General features: G+C 40.9%; 1 protein-coding gene across 1 annotated transcript; it reads right to left on the minus strand.

Annotated features, from left to right (window-relative positions):
- Nucleotides 1–2,945: 2,945 nt before the first annotated feature.
- LOC124267443 (cyclin-dependent kinase 9-like) lies at nucleotides 2,946–21,089 on the minus strand. The gene is made up of 4 exons (XM_046702365.1): nucleotides 20,910–21,089; nucleotides 19,862–19,943; nucleotides 11,857–11,979; nucleotides 2,946–4,346 (listed from the first exon to the last, which is right to left on the minus strand). The coding sequence occupies exons 1-4, from the start codon at nucleotides 21,002–21,004 to the stop codon at nucleotides 3,597–3,599; spliced, it is 1,050 nt and encodes a 349-aa protein (XP_046558321.1). The 5' UTR covers nucleotides 21,005–21,089; the 3' UTR covers nucleotides 2,946–3,596.
- Between the last annotated feature and the right edge of the window lie 91 nt (nucleotides 21,090–21,180).

Genomic DNA, 21,180 nt, shown 5'->3' on the forward strand with positions numbered 1-21,180 from the left:
AATTTGCCTCTTCAAGACATCATTTTGGAATCGATACTGCATTGTCCATAATGAACATCATCGACCTTGTTCTAAACACAGGCTCAAGATTTGCAATCCCACTTTATATTTTGGTTATGAAAAGAGCAAAGGACTATATATTTAAATCTGAGTCACAAACAGACTCTGCTTTGAGGAGCCTATTGCCAAAGCTAGCTTTTACCACGTGAGGGATCTGTATATCAGCAAGTTCATAATGTGTCATGTGGTTCTTTTATAATAATATAAGCTGAACAAATTTTACTCTTCTAAAAACTACACAAAGCAATACGATGTTGTTTTCTTACCACCAGAAACAAAGTTTGACGTAAGAGTAACCTGTAGATAAGCCAACCCCTTTCTACAGACTGCCTTTTTGGTCCTCAAAATTTGGCTTATCTACAGTAGTCATATACAGAAACAATCTGTATGTTTCAAAACTGTAAAACAATTAGCCGGTCACATGAAAAATCAGCCACTGAGCCACCCATAAAACTTTAAAACTTGGACACCGAAACTGCTGCTCTGATAAAAGGAAAGTACGCAATAAAATTTGGATCTTGCAAACATTCTCTTTAAAACCATGTGGTGCACCTAAAAGATCTCAAATCCTAAAACTTGAGAATATTATAAAAAATAGCATATAATATATAACATTTGTATGATTATTTCAAAATCTGGTGACAAGCTGCCATTAAGCCATACAACAGGGTGTTCTATCAAAACAGACTATGTCAAAACAAACACGCAGTGTAAGCCATTGATGTAGGTACAGCTACTACCAACACAAATATTAAAACACATGATAATGACAATAAATCATTGATAACTGAAAATTCATAATAAGGAAATCGACTGTAACCATAATAAACCTTAACAGATTGATTCCTCTTCTAACTGGCAACACGACAAAGACACAAAACAGACCACCGGCGCTTCATAGCATGCCAATACATATTGCTGTCAAGTGAAAGTAGAACATGTCACTCCCCTGTCTGACTCATTGGGTATGAAAACAACCAGACCCTTGACTTAACTGGAATCAATACATAAACTGAACTGGACATTTTGAATTAAGTTCAGTCTGTAAAACAAGAAATAAAATTGGTCTCGCCTTAAATGATAAATGACACTATATCCTAAAGCTTGCAAAACATGTTGGGTGATTATTGTGCTTTACTAAACACCAGTACATCGAGTGCATGAACAAGCTGCACACACATTAGCAGTATTCAGAACAAATCTTCAAACAATCTATTTGATACAAAACATTCACAGCATATGAACATTATCATAGCACAGGAATATGAATTCATAACTAAAATAAAAAATTAATGTTTTTGTAGTAATGGACCTTGTACATACATCAGCCAACACCAGGCAATGTCACACAAAGACCACTTTCAAGTCCCCCCTACAAATCCCCATAAACATAAACTGATTGCTAATAATTTGTAAGAGGAATTTACTTGGATTTAGTGATGTATTTTTGTCACAAAATATTACTTGCACAAGGTCATTTTATAATGCTGTATCACAAAGATTATATGAAATGTACATTGTTGATACAGACCTGGAATTCCAAACTTCACCCACATCCACTTTCTTACAGTACTTTTAAATCTGTTTTAAATACAGAGTAATACCTCCACGATATTAATCTCAGAAAATCTTCGTTTCAATATCCAGATTTAGATGTTCTTCACATGACCTTATAATCGAGAAGGGTAGAAAGTATAATATTCCAAGATAATACAGATTGTGTAAATGTTGTACATTAAATGCTATTAAAGAGGAGTTCCACGTTTTGTTGGTATGTCCTTACTACGCTGATTTAAAGACAAAATATCTACCACAATATTACCACACATATCCTACTACTTGTAAATTTAATTTGTTAATGAACTCTAATAATACAAGTAATATTCGCACACTTGGTATGTATATCTACCATGCTGGTGTATATAGAAACAACACCTGCAATCATTGTGATTGTGTGCCACTATTGTTATTGTTATTGTTATTGTTATTGTTATTGTTATTGACTTTGTACTACACTTCATCACTGGAATATCAGACGTTTTAGGGGAAAATGGTTTCTGTGATACTTACACTTAAGTCTTCAAATTTATTGTCACTTCTAACTGATGAATCAACTTATCCTTCACTGAAGTAGTTGTTTATTCTTTAATATTCTCAAAGACTTCAAATGAAAGATTTTCATAAATATGACAAAGAAAACATGCTTCGGTTTTGTGTTCCCTGCTTTTGATGAATGTTCCTTGACTTTTTGTTAGACATGAACAGAAAACATCAGCATTCATCCAGTTCCTAGACCCATCACTGTCTTTGAACAATCAACATCTACCTCCCTACAAACATACATCCGACATCCGTGATTGTATTCAATATTCACTGTAACCACTGTATGACTCACCATCATACTTCAGTGACAATCTACACAGTAACATGCTTAACAAGATGGAACATGATGAAACAAAAATGACAAAAATATGGGGAACAAGTCTCCCTCTTGATCTATCTGAACACACATTCTCCTATTAGAAGAAACCCTTGAGAAGAAAATCTCCCTCAAGCCTAAAATACTAATGGCAACATGATTGATGGCCTCTGTCTTTTCAAATCACTCCCCACCCCAGCCCCACCCACCATTTTTTCTATGGCTCATATGATGATGGAAACAATTACATTCCTTTCCGTCATATAGACCCAACATAATGTAGTAACATTATAATAATTATACACAAATGGGCTTCACACAATGTACATGTACTTATGTGGGGAATCAAACTCGGGTCTTCGGTGTGATGAGCAAAGTTCCAATTGTGAAAACTAAGAGAGCCCGTACATCCTTTATTCCAAGTACCATATCTCTCTTAAACAAATGTGAAGATACCTAAATCAATGAATTTATGTAAATATGTTTTGTATCTCTCTGATGTGTCAGTAGCTCTGCTGATGTAACACAAATTCCTGAAAAGGCATTAAAGTATTATTCTATTCTATTCTAAACGTGATTCTTCATAAAAACTACCGTCTTCATTATTATCACCTGACAAATATGTCAAAATGCTCACTCCAAGAAACAAAAAAAATGACCTAAGTGGAGATTTACTGTCACAACGTTCTTACTGAAGTATGCATAGCTTACTGTTGACTATTACATACACACACATATCACTAATTTAGCATTAAACAACAAGTATCAAAAAGATATACTGACTTGTACCCTTGTCATTGAGTTACAAACAAAAACTATCTACCCAACAGAAACCTTGATTGGCGCCAGAGTATTAGGAAAGCATGTACAACCCTCATGACAGCTACAGAAGTGACTAACTTTACACTAACCAGTTTAACCACTTCATGCAGTTAGGTCCAGGAACCTGAACCAACCCTAATCATAATGAGTGTTGAAACTTTAGGCTACAACAGTATGACTGCTTTATAGTGCAGAAGATGTCTATTACCCTTCGTCTCATGACATCCTAACGCCCATCTCGAAGTCACTCTCTTCCACACAACAAATCGGACGACCTTCTTGACCTGACAACCAATCAGAAGACCCTCTCAAAATGCTGATCAGGATTGTGGGATGGTCTGTGTGCTGGTGCATGAGGATGGACAGGTCCACGACGACGGGGCGGGGCCAGGTACTCAAACATTGACGTGGTATGCCTGGACAACATCTGCGTCAGCTCTGTTGGCATGGGATCCGACCAGAATAAATCATGATTCAAAGCAGTGTCACAGTCCAGCCTTTTAGATGGATCCAGGGTGAGAAGCTTGTCCAGAAGATCAATAGCATACTGATCCCGAACATACGGCTTTAACCTCTCCCTGACCTTCCTCTTCTGGCCTTTGGGGAGCTCAATCTTCCCATACAGCTCCAGCTTATCTACCCCCACCCACACCTCCGGGTTGATGGAGCCACACAACTGGCTGATGAGCTGGAGCTGGTGCTGCTCTGTGTTGCCCTGCATGATGGGCGATCGAGTCCACATTTCAGCCATGATACACCCTGCACCCCACACGTCAATCTGGGGGCCATAGTTCCTCTCCCCAAGCAATAGTTCTGGTGGCCGATACCATAAGGTCACAACACGGTTGGTATATCTGTTTGGCTGACTTCCTTTGGCAGCGCTGAATGCTCGAGCAAGACCAAAATCTGCCAGTTTGAGCGTGCCATTCTTGGTGATGAGGATGTTGGCTGCTTTCATGTCGCGGTGGAGGATCTTGTTGCTGTGAATGAAGTAGAGGCCATTGAGCAGCTGTTGCATGACCTTCTTAATTTCCCCCAGTGTGAACTTCACAAAAATGTAATTTTTAGAGTAAAATTGATATTTTATACTTATCCTGACTCATGCTCTTTTGCTTGTCTTCTTCTTCTTCTTCTTCTTGAACATAGTGGAACACTTGTATCTCCTTATTTGAAGCTCCTTCAAAATAAAATCACTAATTGGTACTCACCACGAGTTGCTCCCCTTTGTCTCCCCTGGCGGGAAAAGGTGTCGCCACCCTCTGGCCATGTGCTCCACTCTCTCCTGATTTAGCGAGCCCAACACTTGAATTTACAGGGAAATCCAAAGTGTTATGTGGGGAGGATGGGAGGGCTAACCTCATGAGTCAGGATAAGTATAAAATATCAATTTTACTCTAAAAATTACATATTTTTCCTTATCCTGACTCATGCTCTTTTGCTTGTAGCATCCTCACAGGAGCGGAGGTGGGTAACAGAATACTTTGGATTTATAATTAGTGATTTTGTATAGATATACTGTAATATCCCCTACGGGAACTTCATGAAGTCTTAGATTTAGGATGTTTCCTGTATAAAGAAAACCATAGGTTATATAAAGCCATTAAAGGGGAATTACATTATGAATATATTGAACAATACATATAAATTATATATATATATATATAGGTGACTCTGATAGAGGCACTGAAATTGACTATATCAAGTATATGCTTAAGGTAGAATACTTAAGCTGAACATATATACATAGCCCTAAAACTCCTTAGAGTTATAAGCTAGATGAGTATGTATAAAATACATATTAATCTTGTGAGGCTAATATTTTAAGCCCTCTGAGGGACTGTCAGTTGCTGGCGAGGACCAGTGGTCGAAATGGTGAATGCCAGAGACATCTTCTGTAGTGATGTCTCTTAGGTAGTGATTAGCAAATACCATGTTAGATTTCCAATAGCATCCTTCCATAATGGTGTTCAAGGAACAGTTACGTGTAGAGGCGAGGGTAGAGGCCAGTGCCCTGATCTCATGTGGATTTGATGCTGTTGGTGGGTCCAAGCCTGCTGCCTTGTAGGCCTGGGAGAATGACAGTCCTTATCAAATAGATATTGTGGTCCGTGACACTTCTGTGTTTGATTAAGTGGCGATAATGGGATGAATAAGCGTTTGAGAAATCTTCTCCTTGTTTTGGATAAAATTAAATAAAATAAACTTTGAAGCTCTTACGGACACAGTGATAGGTCTTGTGTATCTTGTGATCGAGAATAGAGGATAAGCGCCGGGATGTGGAATAATCTGTCTGGTTGACCTGGCAGTTGATTCTTTGCAATGAAATCCCATCTTAATCCGAGTGCTGTGTTATGATTGTCATCAAACTGTATCCTCTAAGTAATCCAAGTGAATTTCAGACATTCTTGCTGCTGTGGCTAGCGATAGCAGAAACAATGTTTTCTGTGAGAGAAATTCAAAGTTTATGCGATTCAAAGGTTCATAGACCTCACTTTCGTGAGGTGTTGTAACACTACATTCAGATCCCAAGCTGGAAGTGGAACTTCCGCTTTTGGTCCTCAATCGGAGCTTCGTAGTAAGGCCAGTAACTCTGGAGATCTTGTCAATTTGACACCCGTTCTCATGGTGATTACAGAGCTAAAGCGGCAAGATATGTTGATATCGTTGAACCTTTTAAATGTTTGTTTTGGTAGGTAACACAAATAGTCTGCCACTTGAGGTTGTGAAGCCTCTCTTGCTGTAAACCCTTTCTTTGTTGCATAATTTTTGAAACTGTGCCACTTGTCGTCGTTACAAGTTCACGAGTTGAATAGCGTAAAGCAAAGCGTGACTGCTTTTGCCGCCCTGGCAGAATATCCTCTCTTGTTTAAACACATTTGTATACAGTCCATCGTGTAGTTGGAACATTGCTGGGTTTCCGTGCACTTGTTTGGTGTGAGGATGAATTAACAGGTTTGCGGCAGGTAGCTCCAGTGTTGGTTGACCGATTTCTTGAATTAGTATGGGAAACCACGTTCTGGCCGACCAGTAGAGTGACGACAAAGTGAGTTATAGGCTCTGTGTTTGTCTGATTTTCTGTAATACTTGAGGTATTATTGCTGGCGTGAGCTTGGCGTCGCATTGAGGCCTTCCATGATAGACTTAAATCCGTTGCCCAAGCTTGGGGTCTGGGACTGGTGACCGCGAATGTCGGTAGCTGATTGTTGAATCGGCGTGGCGAATAGGTCTATTAGCGGCTCCTAATTGCTTGATTATCTGTGCAAAATTTCCCGGTTGATCATCCACTCTGTCGGTGATGGTAGATGAGGCCGAGAGGCGTCTGCTAGTATATTTCTGGCTCGGGGAATGTGCACTGCTCTGACATGTAGATTTAGATCTTGTATTAAATCGAACAGTTGAAAGCTTAGGTTCAAAAGGTTCATCGATCTCGTTGAGCCTTGCTTGTTTATGTAGAAACGCCACTGTCGAATTGTCTGTATGGATCATTAGGTAGCATTTTGTAGAAATGTGCTCCAATGTAGAATAAGCGTTGATTACAGCTTTCATTTCTAGACTGTTTATATGGAGTTTGCATTCTTGCTGATTCCATAACCCTGATATCGTGTGGTTGGTGAGATGAGCTCCCCAACCTTGGGTAACGGCGATCTACATACAGATGGGTTTTGTATTCCTGCTCTGCTAAACAAATCCCTTCGCAGACATTCGATTTCTTGGTCCACCATAGTAGATGTGGTCTGAGATGTTTCGGTAGACTGAATGGTTGTACATCGTTGAGATGTGCGTTGATGAGGACCTGTAGGGGACGTAACTGTAATCTGCCTGTGACAGTCATGTCTTGGGCTGATGTGAGAAGACCTAGTAGGCTCTGCCATTGTGCGCAGTAGTAGCGGAGAGTAGAGCTAGTGGAATGGTCTGTTGTATCTTGAATTTGCGTAAGTTTACTAACCAACCCTAGTTGTGTTAGTAGCTTTATGATGTAATTTAACTGTAGTTTGAGACGCAGTGGATCTTGATCTACTTGTATCCCGTCGTCGAGGTAAAACGCACTGCGTAGCCCTTGACGATGTAGAAATTTGATAATCGGTTTCGTTATCCTCGTGAATAGCCAGGGGGCTGATGATATTCCGAATGGGAGTACTTTCCACTGGTAATGTAGCCCTTCTAGAGTAAATCGTAGGTATTTCCTGGAATCGGGATGAATGGGGATGTGCAAGTAGGCATCCTGTAGATCTATGCTGCCCATGTAGTCCATAGGGCCGAATCATCTGGCGTAACTGAGAGTAAATGTATCATCACGCGAGAACCCGGTGGTTTTGCGTAGATAGTTCTTGTTGAAAAAGCTCATGTTGTAGATGAGTCTGTATTTCTCCGTGGAGTTTTCTTGGGAACTAGGAAAACTGGGGAATTAGAAACCTGGATTCGGCGTTTGCTTGATCTATTACTTCTATGGCCTGTTTGGATAGGAGTGATGAGACAGCCTCTTTTATCTTTGGTAGTTGTTGTGCTTGTAAATCGTCGAACTTGGGGGTTTGATTGTCGAGCCGGAGGCTTATCCTGTAGAGGGATCTGAAATCCGTGTTGAATAATGTTGGAGGCGTAAGGATCTTGCAGTATTCCCCAGTTTTCCCAGTGTAGTTGGAGGCGTCCACCCACTTGAGCTGGATTTGTACTGGAGCGGCTGGGGTGGAAGACTCAGTCGTTCGAACCTGTGTTTCCAGCGTCTATAATTGCGGGAACCTCTGGGTGTCCTGCCTCTTCCCTGATCCTCCTCTATAGTTGCCATATGGAAGCCGAAAGAATCTTTACCTCTAGAGCTGGCTATCTTCCTGTCTCTTGCTCTTTGTAGGCCCGTGAACTTAGATCTGCCTGAGTATCTTTGTGAAGTCCCCAGCCGAATGGCTGGCTAGTGTGTCCATCGATCTAATCATAAGGACTTCCCTGGAATCCTTAGAGACTTCCTTGGCGACCTTAGCCGATTTCTCCGTCAAAGATGGATGTTATGCGACCAGGGGCTGTATAAAGTGGGGCTGTAAAGTTCTCCCCAATTACAGGGAGAGGAGGCCTTGGCGACGAGCTAAGATCGAATGCTGCTGAAACAGATGTAAGATGATCCGTTAAAACTGCTGATCTTTCTTTTTGCATAAGTAAGGCAGAATAAATCATTCTATCATCTTCCGTCGTGGAATCCGGAATCTAGTAATAAGAGTCTCATTGATGCGTCCTAGATCTATTTAACCCAAAAGAACATCGTCGTCAGTCATGGTTTCTATATGAGCCAACTTGCGATCATCCATCTTGTAAATCTTGTTCTTTACATGGCTGATGATCTTATAGTTCTCATCGATGTCCTGGGCCTTGTAGAAGGAGTCCATGTTATCGTGGAGAACTTCTTGGCTTGAAAGTTGGGTAGATGTGGTATCTGAACTTTTCGTAGCTTTCTGGAAGCTGCATCTAGATTCTAATGGCACTGCCGCAATCGGGTCGATCGGGGTAGAGTGATTGCATCTGGATCATCTTCCTTCATCAAATCGTCTGAGCTGTATTGCCACTTTTAGATGGTGATGTGAGGATCTAGGTTATTGACCATCCAATACCGTATCTCTGCATCAGAAAATATGATTCCTCCATCATCCTCAAAACCATCATCATTAATAAATTGTAGATGCTCTTGGGACTGCGTGTAGCTGTCTGTATATCTGATGAGGTTTGTGGCGATCTAGTTGACTTGTCGCGCGCTCTATGTGGAGATCTGATGGGTGATCGACCTGGTGATGAAGCGGAGTTGGAGATCGTCTATGGGATGATCTTCTCGGAGACTTGTGAGTGAATGTTGATAGCTTGCGAAGCTCTTCCGGCGATCCCTCGATGTTCTTCTAGGCGATGAAGATCTGGAATCATATGTCTTTAAGCGAATGCCTTGCGAAGCTTCATTCGTCGGTCGGGGGATCGATGATATGACCTTAGCGAAGGCTTCCGTGATGTCTGATGGTCTGAGTCCATATCTAGAGATGAAATCGAAGATGGTGATGATCTCTCCGCCCGCCAGCGAAGGCCTTCAGCGAAGGCTGTACATCTAGGTCGCCGTCAAGGTGGTGCGGGACTTCCTTGGCGAAGGTGACATCGTCTTGGCTGCTCGTTGGCGGGGGTGCCTCTGGGGTGCTGTCTCGTTGGAGCCTTAGCGAAACTTCGGACCCTGCTTGCGCGGTTTGTAGTGGTCCTCCATGATGTTCATAATCTGCGCATCATGTCTTCTGGGATGATCTGTAGCCGAAGTCGTCGGCGTCTTTTCTGCGATGGGGTTCACATCAATGGCGTCTGGCGTCGGTGTAGAGGCATCAGGCTGCATGGAGATCTCTGCAGAAGTCACGGTCGCTGACACGGTCGCTTCTTCTGCCGTAAGTCGGGGATGATTATCGGCTGATCATCGTAGAGGCCCAACTCTGCTGCTGGAGCGATCTCGGCTGAAAGTTCTTGCTGTCTTCGTAGATTTCCCTTTGGAAGTCTGCGCTGCCCTGGAGTGTCCTCAATCTGCGTTGAGGCGGCGATGAGGAGCCCTCTTAGACTTAGTCTGCAATGGCCGGGATGTCTGGGGGAGGCGGTCGTTTCTTCGAGTAGCGGACTGCGTCCCGTTCCTCTGCGCCCAGGGTCTCTAGCAGAACACCAGGCGGGAGAGAGGTCGATCGCTAGCAGCTGACTGGAAGGAATATCTGGACTCTCTGCCATGTTTGCCCTTGTTTGCGTGATCTATCTGCAGCCGCGTCTTAAGGCATAAAGATGATATTTATTAAATGCAGAATGAGATAAATTAATGCAGTAACTGCAAGCGTGAATTAAGCGCTTACCGCGGCATTAGAACAACTAGGGCATATTACATGTGGATCGGAGGCAGAAAAAGCGTAATCTACAAATCGTACAGATTTTCATGAGCGTAAAGCTAGCTGAACAATCCGCGAATACCGTGAATAAACAGTAGAAATCACGATAATTAATCAATACAAATGAGTAAAGGATACTAGCTATACCTCTATAGTAACCTATGAGGTAAAAACTAAGAGATTATCAAAGGATATGTGTGTAAGGAGACACAAGGCGGCTCTCATCCTGCTCACTCACTGAAGAAGAAGAGAGTGAAGCACATGGCCAGAGGGTGGCGACACCTTTTCCGCCAGGGGACAAAGGGAGCAACTTCGTGGTGAGTACCAATTAGTGATTTTATTTTGAAGGGCTTCAAATAAGGAGATACAAGTGTTCCACTATGTTAGCAAGAAGAAGAAGACAAGCAAAGAGCATGAGTCAGGATAAGGAAAAATCTTCGGGTCTTCGGTGTGATGAGCAATACATTAACCACTAACTAAGTTACCCCGCCACTCGGATGACGCCCTTTCAACTGGAAAAGGTTCATGTCTGAACATGATTATTTGTATCACTATTATCATCAACATGTAGAATGAGGGAGTAGGTTGCAATTATTGCCACTTTCAACAGTATTTCAGTTACCAGGGCTCAATTTAGTGCTTTGTATATATTACAAAGTGCAACCTAGTTATAAGTCTGACTTGCACCAGACGCAAGTCAATTTTTGAGTGGATGAACTTCTGAATAAAACATCTAAATAATTCAATAGCATATTTCTGATATTACATATTGCAATAACAACAGTGCAACTGGAATTTGGCTGGTGCAACTAGGTTTTTATCTTAGGTTGCACCTGGTGCAAGTAGGTTAAAATCTCTTAAATCGAGCCCTGGTTACACCACAGTATTTAAGCTTGACATGGAAAGCAGTGTGAACTGAAGCTTTTGTTGACTGACCTAGAAATGTAAGCAAGATGACACAAGATTTGAACAAAGTTTTTTTGTATGTCTAGCAGATGCAACTGTAAACAGCAAATTGCTGCACCTTGGATGACTGAGGAGTATATGACTGCCCCACCGTATGAAGACACGGAAATATATGTATACTGTCCTTTGCAAACAGATTTCATACCTAACCTTACACTATTGCAATGTGCACTCGTGGGGATTCTAAGTAGACCCAAATTGTGGGGATTCTAGGTGGACCCAAATCGTAGGGATTCTAAGTGGACCCAAATCGTGAGGATTCTAAGTGGCCCAAAATCTTGTTGAAAGACACAACTAAATGTATCAGGTGGTCAAGTGCTGTGACTTGGCTGAATGCAGCTGGGCACTAGACTGTCCAGTCAAGACTTGATTACGGACAAACTGTCAATATATATCAAGAATACTGTGGAGTGTGGCATTAAATAAGAAACACTGTCTGTCACTCTGGAAGTAATCATCTGTAAGTGGGAGTGAGTGACTTTTATCGGCAGAGTGAAAGTCACATTCCTACAATACAACTACAGTTTGACTGAACCACAACAGAATCTGAACATCAGTAGAGTCTGAACCAAGCAAGCAAAAGCAAAAGCAACAAACAAAGCCCCTTCAAAACAAAGTAAAGCACACTCAGCCAGGAGACTGACCACCTGATCAGTAGTCAGTTGAGAGGTAGTGCGAACATTCTGACTTCCTCCATCACAATCTCAACCCTACCGCTGACCCTGCATTTAGAACAGCCCTCTCACCTTTTGTCCGGCATATCTCCAGGAGGTTGACAACATTCTCGTGCTTGAGGAGCTGCAGTATCTTTATCTCTCGTATAGCCGTGATGGGGAACTGAAACACAGACACAGATACAGGTAACTTTTCTCGTAGCAATCATACCTCCTATTCTGTATACAGCAATGTACCTGGGGTACACATCTGAGGTAGCTGGGCCGACAACGACCCCTTCAGCTTTAATAAGTTAGTGAGAGACACAGACACAGATACAGGGCCCCGTTTCACAAAGCTCTTGTAAGCCTAAGATCTCATAACTTTTCTCGTAGCAGTCATACCTCCTATTCTGTAGCAGACTTACGACAATCATAGTACTATGATCATGATGCCAGCTTTGTGAAACGGGGCCCAGGTCCACAAAGAGTAAGTGAGTGAGTGAGTGAGTGAGTGAGTGAGTGAGTGAGTGAGTGAGTGAGTGAGTGAGTGAGTGAGTGAGTGAGTGAGTGAGTGAGTGAGTGAGTGAGTGAGTGAGTGAGTGAGTGAGTGAGTTTTACACCGCTCAGAGCACTATTCTGGCAATATCACAGCAGGGGACACCAGAAATGGGCTTCACACATTGTACCCAGTCCACAAAGAAGATACATACATCCCTGGATAGGCATGTTTCTATAAAGATGTATTACAGTCAATCACTGTTGAGTCAAAGTTATGTCAAACTTTCAGTCGTCACAAAGTACAAGCTGGGTCCCGGTATATTTTGTATTTCGTCATCATTTTGCTGTTTGATAAATCAAAATATATATGTAGGTCCGTTCAACTTCGACATGACGACGTTTGACTGTATTTTAGTCTCTGGGTGTAATTTTCAATAGACTTTGATGCTTGTATATTGCCTATTGATGGATAGGCTTATCCAAGTTCACCGATCACATCTTGTGGCCTAAGTCAAAGGCTGAGTGAGTTGGTATTGTATCACAGTCAATCATCCCACTGTCATGATAGACTCTAACCTAGGCTGGACCAGACAACATGTACTGGTGGTCTTGATGATCAACTTAGTCTGTATGGTCATCCCATGTAAATAATACACACACCAACAATAGTTCTCACACCACCAATATTACACACACAAACAACACTAAACACACAAACAATAGTTATCACACCATCAATTGTTCTCACACCACCAATATTCAACACAACAATAGTTCTCACACCACCAATATTCAACACACCAACAATAGTTCTCACACCACCAATATTCAACACAACAATAGTTCTCACACCACCAATATTCAACACACCAATAGTTCTCACTCGACCAATATTCAACACACCAACAATAGTTCTCACACCACCAATATTCAACACACCAACAATAGTTCTCACACCACCAATATTACACACACCAACAGTAGTTCTCACACCACCAATATTCAACACAACAACAATAGTTCTCACACCACCAATATTCAACACAACAATTGTTCTCACACCACCAATATCAAACACACCAACAATAGTTCTCACACCACCAATATTCAACACAACAGTTCTCACACCACCAATATTCAACACACCAACAATAGTTCTCACACCACCAATATTCAACACAATAGTTCTCACACCACCAATATTCAACACAACAACAATAGTTCTCACACCACCAATATTCAACACACCAACAATAGTTCTCACACCACCAATATTCAACACAACAATAGTTCTCACACCACCAGTATTCAACACACCAATAGTTCTCACTCGACCAATATTCAACACACCAACAATGGTTCTCACACCGCCAATATTCAACACACCAAAATAGTTCTCCGCACCACCAGTATTCAACGCAAAAATGGTTCTCACACCACCAATATTCAACACCAAGAATATGGTTCTCCGCACCACCAATATTCAACACAACAATGGTTCTAACACCACCAATATTCAACACACCAAAATAGTTCTCCACCCTACCAATATTCAACACACCAAAAATAGTTCTCCACACCACCAATATTCAACACAACAATGGTTCTCACACCACGCAATATTCAGCACAACAATGGTTCTAACACCACCAATATTCAACACAACAATAGTTCTCCCGCACCGCCAATATCAAACACACCAACAATGGTTCTCCACCCGCCAATATTCAACACACCAACAATAGTTCTCACACCACCAATATTCAACACAACAATGGTTCTCTAGCACCACCAATATTCAACACACCAACAATGGTTCTAACACCACCAATATTCAACACAACAATAGTTCTCCACACCACCAATATTCAACACAACAATGGTTCTCACACCACCAATATTCAACACACCAACAATGGTTCTCCGCACCACCAATATTCAACACAACAATGGTTCTAACACCACCAATATTCAACACACCAACAATAGTTCTACCAACACCACCAATATTCAACACAACAATGGTTCTCCGCACCGCCAGTATTCAACACACCAACAATGGTTCTCACGCCACCAATATCAAACACACCAACAATGGTTCTCACACCGCCAATATTCAACGCCAACAATGGTTCTCCGCACCGCCAATATTCAACACAACAATGGTTCTAAGCACCGCCAATATTCAACACACCAGCAATGGTTCTAATAACACCACCAGTATTCAACACAACAATGGTTCTCCGCACCGCCAATATTCAACACAACAATGGTTCTCCGCACCACCAACATTCAACGCACCAACAATGGTTCTCCACACCACCAATATTCAACACAACAATGGTTCTAACACCACCAATATTCAACGCACCAACAATGGTTCTAACACCACCAGTATTCAACACAACAATGGTTCTCACACCACCAGTATTCAACACACCAACAATGGTTCTCACACCGCCAATGTTCAGCACAAACAATGGTTCTCACACCGCCAATATTCAACACAACAATGGTTCTCACACCACCAATATTCAGCACAACCAATGGTTCTCCGCACCACCAGTATTCAACACAACAATGGTTCTCCGCACCACCAATATTCAACGCACCAACAATGGTTCTCCGCACCACCAGTATTCAACACAACAATGGTTCTCCGCACCACCAATATTCAACACGCACCAACAATGGTTCTCCGCACACCAATATTCAACACAACAATGGTTCTCCGCACCACCAGTATTCAGCACAGCAATGGTTCTCCGCACCGCCAGTATCAAACGCACCAACAATAGTTCTCCGCACCACCAATATTCAACACACCAACAATGGTTCTCCGCACCACCAATATTCAACGCACCAACAATGGTTCTCCGCACCGCCAATATTCAACACAACAATAGTTCTCCACCACCGGTATTCAACGCAATGGTTCTCCTTACCTCGACAATATTCAGCTAACACCAACAATAGTTCTCCACCACCAATATTCAACACACCCAAAATGGTTCTCCGCACCACCAATATTCAACACACCAAAATGGTTCTTCCGCACCACCAATATTCAACGGACCAAAAATGGTTCTCCGCACCACCAATATTCAACACAACAATAGTTCTAACACCACCAATATTCAACACACCAAAAAATGGTTCTCCACCACCAATATTCAACACACCAAAAATAGTTCTCACACCACCAATATTCAACACAACAATGGTTCTCCGCACCACCAATATTCAACACAACAATGGTTCTAACACCACCAATATTCAACACAACAATGGTTCTCCGCACCACCAATATCAAACACACCAACAATGGTTCTCCGCACCACCAATATTCAACACACCAACAATAGTTCTCACACCACCAATATTCAACACAACAATAGTTCTAACACCACCAATATTCAACACACCAACAATAGTTCTAACACCACCAATATTCAACACAACAATAGTTCTCACACCACCAATATTCAACACAACAATAGTTCTCACACCACCAATATTCAACACACCAACAATAGTTCTCACACCACCAATATTCAACACAACAATAGTTCTAACACCACCAATATTCAACACACCAACAATAGTTCTAACACCACCAATATTCAACACAACAATAGTTCTCCACACCACCAATATTCAACACACCAACAATGGTTCTCACACCACCAATATCAACACACCAACAATAGTTCTCACACACCAATATTCAACACACCAACAATGGTTCTCCGCACCACCAATATTCAACACAACAATAGTTCTAACACCACCAATATTCAACACACCAACAATAGTTCTAACACCACCAATATTCAACACAACAATAGTTCTCACACCACCAATATTCAACACAACAATAGTTCTCACACACCGCCAATATTCAACACACCAACAATAGTTCTCACACCACCAATATTCAACACAACAATAGTTCTAACACCACCAATATTCAACACACCAACAATGGTTCTAACACCACCAATATTCAACACAACAATGGTTCTCCACCAATATTCCAATATTTCACCACACAACAACCAATAGTTCTCACACCACCAATATTCAACACAACAATAGTTCTCATACACCACCAATATTCAACACAACAATGGTTCAACAATAGTTCTCACACCACAATGTAGTTCTCACCACCAATATTCAACACAACAATGGTTCTCACACCACCAATATTCAACACAACAATGGTTCTCCGCACCACCAATATTCAACACAACAACAATAGTTCTCCGCCACCAATATATTCAACACAACAATAGTTCTCACACCACCAATATTCAACACAACAATGGTTCTCCGCACCACCAATATTCAACACAACAATAGTTCTCACACCACCAATATTCAACACAAACAATGGTTCTCACACCACCAATATTCAACACAACAATAGTTCTCACACCACCAATATTCAACACAACAATAGTTCTCACACCACCAATATTCAACACACCAACAATAGTTCTCACACCACCAATATTCAACACAACAATAGTTCTCACACCACCAATATTCAACACAACAATAGTTCTCACACCACCAATATCAAACACACCAACAATAGTTCTCACACCACCAATATTCAACACAACAATAGTTCTCACACCACCAATATTCAACACAACAATAGTTCTAACACCACCAATATTCAACACACCAACAATAGTTCTAACACCACCAATATTCAACACAACAATAACACAACAATAGTTCTCCGCACCACCAATATTCAACACAACAATAGTTCTCACACCACCAATATTCAACACAACAATAGTTCTCACACCACCAATATTCAACACAACAATAGTTCTCACACCACCAATATTCAACACAACAATAGTTCTCACACCACCAATATTCAACACAACAATAGTTCTCACACCACCAATATTCAACACAACAATAGTTCTCACACCACCAATATTCAACACAACAATAGTTCTCACACCACCAATATTCAACACAACAATAGTTCTCACACCACCAATATTCAACACAACAATAGTTCTCACACCACCAATATTCAACACAACAATAGTTCTCACACCACCAATATTCAACACAACAATAGTTCTCCACCACCAATATTCAACACAACAATAGTTCTCACACCACCAATATTCAACACAACAATAGTTCTCACACCACCAATATTCAACACAACAATAGTTCTCACACCACCAATATTCAACACAACAATAGTTCTCACACCACCAATATTCAACACAACAATAGTTCTCACACCACCAATATTCAACACAACAATAGTTCTCACACCACCAATATTCAACACAACAACAATAGTTCTCACACCACCAATATTCAACACAACAATAGTTCTCACACCACCAATATTCAACACAACAATAGTTCTCACACCACCAATATTCAACACAACAATAGTTCTCACACCACCAATATTCAACACAACAATAGTTCTCACACCACCAATATTCAACACAACAATAGTTCTCCTACACCACCAATATTCAACACAACAATAGTTCTCACACCACCAATATTCAACACAACAATAGTTCTCACACCACCAATATTCAACACAACAATAGTTCTCACCACCAATATTCAACACAACAATATTCTCACACCACCAATATTCAACACAACAATAGTTCTCACACCACCAATATTCAACACAACAATAGTTCTCACACCACCAATATTCAACACAACAATAGTTCTCACACCACCAATATTCAACACAACAATAGTTCTCACACCACCAATATTCAACACAACAATAGTTCTCACACCACCAATATTCAACACAACAATAGTTCTCCACACCACCAATATTCAACACAACAATAGTTCTCACACCCACCAATATTCAACACAACAATAGTTCTCACACCACCAATATTCAACACAACAATAGTTCTCACACCACCAATATTCAACACAACAATAGTTCTCACACCACCAATATTCAACACAACAATAGTTCTCACACCACCAATATTCAACACAACAATAGTTCTCACACCACCAATATTCAACACACCAGAAACAATCCACACAAAACTAAGGCTAAATCTTGAAGTAGTCCTTCCCACATCATCAGTCCTTCTGCTGTCACACTAGTGAACGTGTGTATTGACCTGCTCTTGGTCAGTTGCAAGATTCTGAGATGCCTGAGACGTGGAACACTGTACGTACATTGTCCTTTATTACATTACAACATTCTAAAGACTTTTTGTTCTTTCAAGAGCTACGGGAGGCAGGAGGTGAGCCTTGGGCCGAGGTGATCTTTGGGCGGAGGTACCCCCGTAAAAAGCAAAAAATGCTAAATCTAAACATAAACAGTCAGAGACGGCCTATCGTCTCTTGTACGCGAGACGGGTGCGCTCCGCAGTACTAACTGAAGCGCTTGACCCTAATTAATTCAATCACCGTGGAACCAACTCGATTGGGTGCAAACAAGGCTCGGGGTGATTAAAGCGTCCCGTAAAATCACCAAGCGTGGTGGTTACTTGACAGTCGTGAATAAACAGGTTTCTGGGGAAGAAACACCACGCCCAGGGTCGGTTGTTTACACATGCAAATTACGTAAAAACAATTAATCGCATTTGAAAAAATGATTTATTTTAGTGTCATGGCTAATTTTAGAAATGTTAAAGTACTCATCTTTGCAGTGAGTTCTGGAACATTTTGAAACTAATATGACCTCTACCGCCATTGCATCTTGCATGAATCAAAACTTACTTAGTCAAGAGATAAAGGCAGTAAGGGTCCCAGAGCCATCGTCACCAGTGTACTCTTGTGTCATATATCAATTCCACACAATCTCTTCCCCCAACTATATGTCCGCACAAAATGGGGGTGTGGTCGAAGCAAGCACTCTGATACTTGATGCCTGTTAAGGAGACATTTACAACTGATGCTTTCTTTTCAGAAACCATTGTTGGAATATAAAGTCTTACATTCCCAAGTCAGGCAGTCAGTGAAAGGAAAAATTTCCCACGAATTTATAAAGAATGTGCAGATTTACAAGCATTGACCAAACAGGGGGCTCCATGATTATGTTTACATTAAGTTGCTCCTCTACAACATATCCACTGCTAGAAAGGTTCACCAAGCTGATGTTAGTGTCAACACAAATAGCGCAAATGTTGCCATCCTAACCTACACGACTGCTCTGTGCACAAACACAACCAGTGAGTCTAAACTCAAAGCATAAGGTGTTAGATATTCTAGCCTGACTGGGATGGATCATGAACCTCAAGAAATCAACATGGTACCCAGCTAGGATTTGGTTTTCTTTGGGGAAACATTCATTATTCTCTCTCACCCGATCATATCATCATGATATGGGAGATGGTTTCGAATAATTCTCGGGTTTCTGGCTCAGTCTCCTGTTCTAGTACCTTTACCATGTTTACAGCGAGACATTCCGACTCAGAACGGTAGCCACACCCAATTGTTTACTGTCATCATGTCGCCGGAATGTTGCTGAGTGTGGTATTAAACAACAAACTATAAAGGACAATAGAAATGCATACCCCTTCCTTCTCATTCTCCATGAGCACCTTCTTCATGGCCACCAAGCTCTTGGTCTCACGATTCCTGGCCTTGAACACTTCCCTGTAACAATGCAACAACCAGTTATCAGAAACAATCAAGGTAACATATATAGAGTCATTCTACTGAAAAAAGACACATTATACTCTGATTAATTTCATATCAGTCTTTCAATAAATTCATATACATTGGATATATTGAACATGAAACCACATTGTTATTGTGTACAAGTGTTTGTTGGACAAAAGTCCCGACAGGTGAGAAATACTTGATGTTTGGTTTTTATTTTACATATGTAACTTAAGAATTTAAATCAAATTAAAAGTGAAAATGTCCAGTATGGAGTCAGCCAGATGAGGACAAGAAGATCTTTCTCACAAAGTTTCACAAACAAATGTCAATTTTTTCAATATATTCATAAGACATTTCTGTATACAGAAACGAACCTGGGGTACACATCTGAGGTAGCTGTGCCGACAACGAATCTTTCAGCTTTAATAAGTTAGTGAGATGTTTTGCGATTGTCTATGTGATGAGCGGGTAAACAATAAACGTTTCTTAAGCATCAAATAACCCATTAACAAGGATTCAAAGAAAATACGGTTCCAGGTGTACCCTAATGGTGGTGGTTTGTGGTATTTGCACACAGTACAACACAATCCATAGGACCACCACATTACCAATTTCTTCAATACCACAAAAGGTCACCTTCAGTTCATTTCAATCATGTTCAAATATCGTTGATCAATGATTTTTCAATGAATAAACTCTGAATGTCTAAAACTCAAATAAATAAAAAATAACAAAGTTAAAACTGTTACAAAGGAGACAAATGATTCTGGCTGGTTTCCTTGAATAGGTATTACTGTTGTATAGGCTTAGTAGTGAGTTGTCAGTCATGAAGTTCACAGTGATTAGGTCTTCCTCTATGATATGGTGTCTGGATCTACACAAGCCCTGCTTGTTGAGTTATATAGTTACCTTCAATGATTCAGACAGTTTTCGATCGTAAGTTTCTAATCATCTTACCCAAAAGTGCCTTGGCCAATTTTTGTGAGCTTCTCATATTTTTCACTGGCATTTTCACAATAGGGAAACACAAGGTCTTCCGTTTGACTACTCATTGCTGACAGAGCAGATTTGTTTTCTTCGATGTTACATTATTGCGCGATCAAGAGCAAGATTGTTTTGTCAGCGTATGTGTACTACGTCATGAAAAAGGTGAAGCGCGAATTACTGACATACATAAATTCAATTACACAACTAACGAAAGACAAAACGTTATCATTTGCAGTTATTT

The sequence above is a fragment of the Haliotis rubra genome, unplaced genomic scaffold (assembly GCF_003918875.1).
Source record: "Haliotis rubra isolate DU_JTF1 unplaced genomic scaffold, ASM391887v1 Scf131, whole genome shotgun sequence".
Lineage (NCBI taxonomy): Eukaryota > Metazoa > Mollusca > Gastropoda > Lepetellida > Haliotidae > Haliotis > Haliotis rubra.

Coding starts and splice junctions, on each gene's coding strand:
- LOC124267443 (XM_046702365.1), bottom strand. CDS start 21,004: ATGAGTAGTCAAACGGAAGACCTTGTGTTTCCCTATTGTGAAAATGCC. Junction 19,944..20,909: donor ATTGGCCAAGGCACTTTTGG/GTAAGATGATTA, acceptor GCATTGTTACAG/GGAAGTGTTCAAGGCCAGGA. Junction 4,347..11,856: donor TTCTAAATGCAGGGTCAGCG/GTAGGGTTGAGA, acceptor ATTTTTGTGAAG/TTCACACTGGGGGAAATTAA.